At 51.5% G+C, this 9,347-nt stretch overlaps 1 protein-coding gene across 1 annotated transcript in view; it reads right to left on the bottom strand.

Moving 5' to 3' along the window:
* MYO1A (myosin IA) overlaps positions 1-9,347 on the bottom strand; it is a 23,994-nt gene that overhangs the window by 3,802 nt on the left and 10,845 nt on the right. Inside the window, exons 15-24 of the mRNA XM_027769640.1 lie at positions 9,272-9,322; positions 9,013-9,117; positions 5,918-5,980; positions 5,528-5,728; positions 5,153-5,379; positions 4,596-4,796; positions 4,281-4,374; positions 3,692-3,841; positions 3,523-3,591; positions 3,152-3,226 (exon numbers count right to left, since the gene is read on the bottom strand). Coding sequence (XP_027625441.1) covers positions 3,152-3,226; positions 3,523-3,591; positions 3,692-3,841; positions 4,281-4,374; positions 4,596-4,796; positions 5,153-5,379; positions 5,528-5,728; positions 5,918-5,980; positions 9,013-9,117; positions 9,272-9,322 — 1,236 coding nt within the window. The remainder of the gene's footprint in view (positions 1-3,151; positions 3,227-3,522; positions 3,592-3,691; positions 3,842-4,280; positions 4,375-4,595; positions 4,797-5,152; positions 5,380-5,527; positions 5,729-5,917; positions 5,981-9,012; positions 9,118-9,271; positions 9,323-9,347) is intronic.

Raw genomic sequence — 9,347 nt, 5'->3', positions numbered from 1 at the left:
CCCCAGCAGGATTTTCCGTGCCTGGATTGGGAACAGGGAGACTGGTAGTGGAATGAAGAGAAGAAACACTTTCTGACAGGCAAACTCACACCCAGACCCTGCCACTGCAGAACCGAGAGGCCATCCACAGTGAGGAGTGGTGCTGACGGGAGAGAAGGGAGGCACCTCTGCGATCTATTTCAGCCTGGAGCGTGGGCCTAAGGCCAGGAAGTAAGCACATCATGGGAGACTGGAGAGAGACAAAGCTGGCTCTCAACCAGAGAGACCTGTTACCCAGAGAAGCGAGGCCGGGGGACCAACAGGAAAGCTGGTCTCCACATTTCTCTCCAATAGCTCCCTACTCTCCCAGCTCACAACTGCCCACAGCTGCAGCCACCATCTGTGTGGGTTATTGGATGGGTACCAGATCTCCCCTCCTCTCCCACCAGTCAGGTACGGACACCTCAGCCGCCCTTGAAAGTCCTCCACCTGGAGCCCGGCCTCGGGTGCCAGGACCCCCTTCATTGCTCCAGCACCTCAGGCAGGCAGAACTGCCTGTCAGGCTCTCCACCCTGCGCCTGAGCTCATGCGGCTCTTGCTGCTCAACTCTGCGGACCCAGAGCCTCTGAGAGCCAGCTTAAAGCCCTCTCTGGTCCCCTGGCCATGGGCTGCCTCTCTTCTCTTTGAAACCCCATAGCGTTTTATCTATATATCTGTCTGTACTACGCTTATTTGTATGGAAAATAGTTCTTTCTTCTAGACTTTATTTTTCCTACTTGGGGATCCAATTAAGTTTCATCCATGGCATCTGACTATTCAGTATCCCCTAAACTAGAACAAGGAATAACTCCTCATTTTTTTTATGGGATGGAATTATTGAATTATGAAAAATAGCTTGATGTGGGTATTTCTAAAATGTTTGGAATTTTTATGAAATGTACTAAGACATTAGATTTAAAAAATAATGAAATAGAAAAAGGCAGAGCGGGCCAGCTGGTGGCATGGTGGTTGAAGCGGCTGGACCCCACATGGCCCACTACACAATATGAGTCCTGGAGGTGGTTGCCTGAAAAATATGTTGAGTGCATGTGCACAGCTGCCCAACATCTTGAAAGGAGAAATGGAGGTGAAGGGGGGGTGCTTTATTGCTTTCCTTCTCACTCTCTTTCTAGTGACTGAAGGTGCCTTCTGGAAAATTAAAAAGAAGGCACAGAACACAATATATTGCTAGAACTATCCAAGTTCTTCATGGCTTCCACAGTGGGCTCAGCCCACAGGGCCTGAGCCTGAAGAGACCTCTAATCACCTTGGAGTTCCCAGTCCTTGGTCTGGTTTGATTTAATTTAACGAACATTCCTAAACATCTCCATAATCTGCTTTGTTCCAATCAGTGGAGCCTCTAAGGGCTCTCTTCCTTTTATTATTTGTGGTTTTTTTATTTTCTCTATTTTCTTTTGAGAAGTTTTTGTTATAGGGCATGTGCGCTCACCAGAAAGAGAGACAGAAAGCAAAAAATCACCCCCCAGGGAGGATGGCCACGCTGCAATCCCCTCTCCTCCATTCTCCTCTCAGATCTTGGGCATGCACGCACAGGCACCCGGCATGAGTTTAAGCCATCGGGTCTGGGACTCGAACTGTGGGCGAATACGTTGGAGTCCAGTGATGTAGCCATTATGCCATCTGCTGGTTCCATATTATTTGTTTTATTTTATTTTTTCTAAATCAAATAATTTCTGTCCTTCCCTATATAGCCATCTTTCCCCTGGGTCTGCCCAGGGCCATGGGTCACCCAGACCTCTTTTAGCAGGAGCCAATCTTAAGCAGTGGTTAAACACTCTGAAATCAAATAGGTTGTATTCCAGTTCTACCATTTCTCAGTGGTGGATTGAACCTTTCTGAGCCTTTTTTACCCTATAAAATGGAGGAAAGAAAAAGATTCACCACACAGAATTATTGTAAGCATTAGCGTTAATGCAGGTAAAGAGTTTATCACATTGTAAGTGTTCAAAAGGTAAGGGGCACTAGCCTCAGTTATAGCCAAGGTGATGCAAACCACGGCCCCATGGCTGAGGGAATCGATAGCCAATGGGCCCTGCATGCCTCTGTTGGGGTGTGGCTTGTGGCAATATTGCTCTAAACCCAGCTGCTCCTGAGCTGGCATTCAGCAGCTGCCTGATGATACACAGGTAAAAGCACCGAGGGAGACAGGACCAGTCAGCAGCTAAGAGCAAAATCAGATTAAGAGTGTCGGTATGCAGCCAGAGCACGTACTCTGGGGAAGCAGACATGCCGAGCCAGCAGGAGAGATGAGAGGAGGGACGGGGAGGAATCGAAGGCTCGGGAAGGCAATCAAGAGGCCCCAGCTTCAGAGCATACATCCCTCTCTCTACCAAACAAGAAGGGCTCCAAGTAGACATGTCTCATATCTAAACGAGCACAGTTAGTAAGGGTCCCAGCAGCTGCCAAATTGAATCAGGGAGGCCGCGCTGCTCCTGCCCAAGACCCCCTGCTCTTCCTCCCCTCCGGCTTCCCTGGCATGCTGAATTCCCCAGATTCCTCTCTGCCACAGCTCAGAGAGCACCCTTGCTGCCTGACAGATGCCTCCAGATCACTGTCTTCTGTGCCTGTCTCTCTCCCACTGGAAACAGCCTATAGTTTGAATATGAGTCCTGGTCCTGGCTTCTTCCTGCCTCTCCCGAGCCAAGTCCTCTAGAATCCTGGTGGCTCCTTCCTGAGATTGACTGTCTGACTGACCAGCTAAGGTTTCAGAGGGGACAGAAGGAAGACATGCTTCCTCCGCCTTTCCCCCTCCAACCGTGGGTCTTGGAAGGTGGGTGAGTTAATGCCACGCATGGCCTCGCTCTTCTTCTTCCAATAAGGTCTAGCCCCAGTCTCTTCTTGGGCCTATTTACCCATGGACCAGGTGGTGAGTGTGCTGGGACCCCTCCCCACCACAAGGTTGCCTGCAGTGTCCACTCAGGCTAATGACTGATTCTATCCCTGGCCTGAGTGCTGAGGCCTGCTGCCTGCAGGTTGCTGGCCCATCCCCTCTTCTGGGATTTAGGTACGTGCAGATTGAGGAAGCTCTTGGGGGACAACCTTGGGGGTCCTCTCCCAAACCTGTCCCTCCTTCCTCCTCCCCTACTTCCACCCTCACCCCCCAACCACTTACTATGCTCTTGTAGATGAAATTTGTCAAGGTGAGGGCAGCCCCTGACCGGAAGTACTTTCGATAATTCTTGCGGGCCTGGCAGGACATACAAGAAAGGAGCCAAAGTGAAGGCAGGCTCTAGGCGACACTCTCCTCTCTTCAACCACACACAGACAGGGAAGGTAGAGAGCGAGAGTGTCGCTGCGGGGAGAGGTAAAGTCAGACACACCCAGACAGACAGACAGAGATCCCCGACAGGCACCCACACACGCAGACATAGACGCTCAAGTGGACGGGCCATCACACCCAGGGGCTGTCTGGATGCGGGCAGGAGCTGGCACACCCAGGAGGAGCCACATGCAGGGAGGAAGCCCCTCTCCATCCTCCATTACCTTCCACCCTCTCACGAAGGCCTGGATCAGCAGTGCCGATGCTTTCATCTTCCCATAGCGTTTCTTTTGCTGTGGAAGACATCAGCAGTTAGGAAAGTGTCCCACCTCCTGAACCACCTCCCACCCTCCTGTTAGACGGAAGGGGATAGGACTTTCGGGGTGATGGTACCATGCTGCCCCGAAACCAAGAGGAGATAAGGATCTGACTCTTCCGCATGAGCTGGTAGTGGGCACGGCAGCGCCAGCCTCGGTAAATCTTCTGTATGAGCGTGGCCAGCTGCTGGAGTCTGAGGCGCCTCTGCTCTTCCAGGTAGAAAAGCTGGGGTGAGGTAGAAGGGTGGGGCAGAGAGGTGGGCACAAGGAAGCTGCATGCTCTCCTCCTTTACCCTGCAGTACCAGAGCCTAGCCAGCCAGCATCTAGTTGAGCCTTCCTTTGTCTGCCGAGTTCGTTCATTCATTCTGCATTCATTCGACAAGCATCTACCGAACAGCAGCAGTGCTATGTAGCAGGCTCGGAAGTCAGACACTGAGCAGCACATCACCCACCATTCGAGTTCCACTCCAGGCGGAGGCCTCAAAGAGGACCACACAGCACCCCAGCTCCCAAAGCCCAGAGCCAGGTGGGGTAAAGTACCAGCTCATTCCCTCTACTCCAAGTTACAGACGCTCCCCTCCCTACTAAATAGCCTCTTTCCAGGAAGGCCCTCACTTCACCCACCTTCTATCCTCACCAAGGGCAAGTGTACCCTCAGACTCACAGTCTTGGGGCTCCTAATGAAGATCTTTGTGTTCCCAAAGGCCACCTCTTCAGAAGACAGGTTCAGCTCCCCCAGGACTTTCTCAGTCCCTTCCCTAAGGAGCAGACAGGAGAAGGATGCAAAGGGGTACCCGAGGGAGGGCCCTCTTCCACCTCTCCCCTAGTCTCTCTCAGCCTCCAAGGAGTGGCCATTCTGCTCATCTCCCAGGCGTCCAGTTACTGAGCTTCAACAGATGTGCACAGATGCCAGGTCTCTCCCCAGAGACGTTTCCTGCACGGTCCTTCCCCGCTCCCCAGCCTCCCCGCTGGGTCTTACCGGTCTCCCCCATTCCAGCGAGGCCAAGTGCTCCGGCTTAGCATTCGGTACCTTTCCAAGAAGGGCCCATAGCCTTGGCGATAGGCATAACCCGCACGTCGTACCCGCACATTCTCCAGCAGCCCCAGGTACCGAACCTGGACTGCCACCAGCTCCGAGGAGAACTGACCTCGCTGCTGATGCTCATTGGGCTTGATGCACCTGGGCAGGAGGTGGGGCGAGGCACAAGCATCAGGATTTGACCTGTTGCCAGTGTAGCCCGCCCTGGTCTCTATTTTCCTATTCTGCACACATTTCCCTTAGCTGGAAATTGTCAGAAAAAGTAAATACACTGGCCTTCCCAGGTTTACTCACTGCTGGACGGTCCCTTACAAATCCCATGCTGTCCCCCTTCAGGACTCAGCTCCCATCTGGCTCTGTTTTCTTTGAGGAAAGGCCTACTCCCCACACACACATACACACATGCACACACGCACACACGCACACACAGACATGTTCTACAGTGCCTGGACTCTGCTCAAGTCTGTGGCATGATCCCCTGCATGCCAGTGTGTCACCTGATGTAGTTGGGGTTCTTGGCATACAGGTTCTTCATGAGTATAGCTACAGAGTTCTTGAACTGGGCCCCAGCAGTTGGGGGACGTTTGAGAGATGCCTGCTTGGGATTGCCCTCAGGGAACAGGGACCGGAGGAGGGGATGCTGGGCCTTCCACATGGCCTGAGACAGGCCCCGAAAAAGCAGGTCATTGTTCTTGTCAATGAAGCCAGTCACGCTGTATGTCACCTATGGAAAGCACCAATGGGTTTAGAGACTTCATGATCTTGTGCCAGCACTTGGCCTTCCTGCCTCATTGTCAAGTCTCCCCCAGTTCCACCCCTATTGCAGTCCATGCCTGGGCCCTAGTCTTCACCCTCCACCCTGACCATATCACCTTGCCCGCGTAGTGGCAGATGCGGAAGCAGCTGAGGCCCATGGTGTGGTCATACTGGTGCTGGGCATTCTGGGTGACTTTGCTCTCGTAGTGACTGTGCTTGGAGAACAGCTGGTTGAGCTTCGCCAGGAAAGTGGAGTCACTGACCACCCCAGGCCGCAGGCACTCCTCATCCAACATGGCCAGGATGCCTCGCTGATTCTGGGTGCCAGAAACAAGATCAGCCCAACCTTGACTCGGTCCTCCAAGATGTCTATGTTCTCACTGCTGCTCCTTCTGCCCCTCCCAGCCTTTGCTCCTTATCATGCTTACCCAGTGGGTGGAGGGAGACAGGAAGGATGTTCAGGAGCCTGGGCAGCAAAGTCCCACAGATAAGAAAAGATAACTCACGTGTTCGATGAGGTTACATATGATGCCGTTGTCGAAGTAGTCCACCTTTGTCCAAGGTATGCCCTGGCGAGTGGAGACACAGCAAAATACAGGGGTCAGGTCCATGACACATATCCAAAGACCTCGCCAGCCCCAGCCTTTCACCTGCCCCACAAAGGACCTTGGGAAGCCCCAGAGTTCAGAGAAGTTCTTGGTGTGGTCTCTCTTTTTTTTTTTTTTGGAGAGGAGTTTGCTATAGGGTGCGTGTGCTCGCCAGAAAGACAGAGAGAGACAGAGATACAGAAAGCAAGAAATCACCCCCCAGGGAGGATGGCCATATCGCAATCCCTTCTCCTCCTTTCTCCTCTCAGGATCTTGGGCACACGCGCACATGCGCCCGGCGTAAGTTTAAGCCACCGGGTCCGTGACTTGAACCACAGTCAACTACATGGGAGTCCAGAGACATAGGCATTATGCTAACGGCTAGTCCCAGTGTGGACTCTTTTTACCATTCCACCAAGGTTGGTAGAGAATTTAAAAGGAGGGTGGACAGACACTGGGGAGGAACCAGAGCAGCTGCGAGAGGGGTGAGACAATACAGAGAGTCCTGCAGGTAGTGGAGGATGGGGAATGAAGATTGGGTGAAGATTGGGATTGAGAGTACCCCAGTGCAGGAGTGGGAAAAGATCTAGGTGTATATGGAAGGGCCAATAGCCATGCTACTCTGACAATAAATACATAAAACTGAACACAAAAGAAAGTTTATCATTTAAAAACGAAGCTATTTCGATACCTCTGCAAAGATCTACATCCATGAGACTCAAACCTAAGTGTGCATCACAATTACCTAGACAGCTTGTTAAACCACAGGGCCAGCTGTGGTGATCCCACAGTAAAGCGAACACTCTGCAATGCTCAACCCACACAAGAAGGTCCCGGGTTCATGTCCTAAGGTCTCCGTGTGCACACCCATTGTGTATACCTGTGTCTGACCCAGGATGGCTGAAGCTGGGTGGGGTAGACCATGATGGAAAGGCTCTGTTGGGGTGCACACTTCACCTAACCCCTTCTCTGTCTGTCTCTCTCTCTCATGAGAGAAAGACATAAACTTTTTTTTTCTTTAATTACCAGAGGTCTCATGTGCTCACCAGAGAGAGATAGAGACAGAGAAAGAGGGAAAGGGAGAAAGCATCCCCCAATGGGCATGGTCACACCACAATTCCTTCTCCTTTATCTGTCCATTCTGTTGGGATTTGGGGCATGCACACCCAGTGTGTTTTTCAAATTGCCAGGTCTGGGACTCAAACTGTGGTCAGCCGTGTGGGATCCAGCTCCCTTAAAAACTAGGCCATGGGGATAAGCCAAAAATAAACTATTTTTTTTAACAGGTTTTTGCTATAGGGCATGTGTGCTCACCAGAAAGACAGAGAGAGACAGAGAGACAGAAAGCAAGAAATCATGCCCCAGGGGGGATGGACACGCTGCAATCCCTTCTCCTCCATTCTCCTCTTGGGATCTTGGGCACACACCCACACATGCCTGGCATGAGTTTAAGCCGCTGGGTCCAGGACTTGAACCACGGTCAACTACATGGGAGTCCAGTGACACAGCCATTACGTTAACAGCTTGTCCCCCAAAAAATAAACTGTAAAACCCCACACTGATAACTGAGTCCCCTCTCTCAAGTTTCTGGTTTGGCTGGCCTGGGATGGGCCTCGAGAATTTGCATTTCCAACGTGTTCCCAAGTGATGCTGATATTGACGGTATCGACGTTGGTCTAGGACCACACTTTAAGAACCACTAGCCTACATGATGCCTTGGGACCGTATATATTCTTTAAAAAGCAAGAATGATAGACAAGCAGAAGACCCATAGACTCGTTCTCCACTTTGGGGGACTTGCTGGTTATCAGGGCTGCAGGCAGGATAGCTCTCGATCCCACTCGAGTGCCAGATGTCCCAGGCTGGGGCCGTCCCAGCGGAATACAAGCCTTTCTTGCCTTCCTCCCTCACAGGCCTTTAAAGAAGCAGAAGGGGATTCAGTCGCCCTCACTTCGCCCCCAGAACACCTTCCACAATCAGTTTCATGAATGTGATGTCCTTACAATGCAATGTAGCTGTACAGAAGGATCTTTGTACACCGGTACGGAAAGATCTCTTGTCAAGTGACTAAAAACAAGGTGCAGAACAGGTGCCTTTACTGCCGTTTGCATAAATTCTGTGGGAAAATAGATGTATAGATTTGTTGGTATGCACGGGAGGTCTCTGGAAGAAGGTCCTTTTTAGTTGTCTCTGGGTTGGGAAGGGAACGAAGGGGCTGGGGTGTGAGAGAGAGAGAGACCTTTCTTTATATTTTTTAAACTTTTAAAATGTTGGAGAATGGGACTGTATTAACTGTTTGATCGTTTAAATTATTAAAAATAAAAAAGCCTGAAAACACTTTCCCACATTTCGTGACCACATTGCCTGAAATTCTTCCACAACGGACTCCTGAGAGCCCGCAAGGGAACATCCTGGGAGGGTTTCGATGAGTGAGACTCTTCACCATTTACACGCAGCGACAGGTGAGCTTAGTCAGAGAGCTTTTCTAACACCTAGCCATAGGAAACGGGTTTGCACTGAGTCAGGGAAGTGTGGAAAGCTGCAGCCGTGGGGCACCTCTGGTGAGGAGGTCCAGGATCGGAGTGCTACAGAAGGGACAGCCACATCAGTCAGGGCCCAGAGGAAAGAGTCAGATGTTAGAGAAGGGCCCAGCGAGGGATGCAGTGGGGTGCCAAGCCCAGGAGCTATGTCCCTTCTAAATGTGGCGCACACTCTGCCGTAGGCCAAGCACAGCTGTCACTTCACTCTTGTCAGGACTCCACACACGCACACTTCCATCACTCTGCCCCTGCCTTGCCTGGCATGGAGTGGGAGGCTGGGGACATCGGGAGTGCAGAGCAGAGAATTAGGGCCACTTGGTAATGCCGGAATGCTCAGCTCTGCAAAGAGAGACTTTGTGTCCTTTGTGTTCCTGTCTGGGGACAATTTAGAGGAAATTGTGATCAAGGAGAAAGGAAGATCTGGCATCTACCTACAAGTCACAAGAGAGGAAGTAGGGAGAATACTTAGTTTACTTCTTTCTTATACTCCTCTTGCTCCTCTTTCAGGGTCATCTCTATGAACACCTGCTGCAGCTTCTCATTGCAGTAGTTGATCACAAATTGCTCAAAGCTATTATCCTGTGGGGGGTACAAAGGTTAGAGAGAGACCAGTTTACCCCCCAATCCTTCTTCCCTCCCAGGCCTACCTTCCCTCGCACATCCGCCTCTGCGTAGCCTGCCCAACTCCAGCCTTAGAGAAGCAGGAGTCTGAGGTTGGACGAGGCTCTCTCACCTCTAATATCTCAAAGCCGTAGATATCCAGGACCCCCATAACCTTCTTCTTCTCCCCGGTGCCCACCTGAAGAGGA

This window comes from Tupaia chinensis, unplaced genomic scaffold (genome assembly GCF_000334495.1).
Source record: "Tupaia chinensis unplaced genomic scaffold, TupChi_1.0 Scaffold150006_1, whole genome shotgun sequence".
NCBI lineage: Eukaryota > Metazoa > Chordata > Mammalia > Scandentia > Tupaiidae > Tupaia > Tupaia belangeri.
Note: the sequence above shows the minus strand (reverse complement) of the source record. Positions and strands in the feature narration are given on the sequence as shown.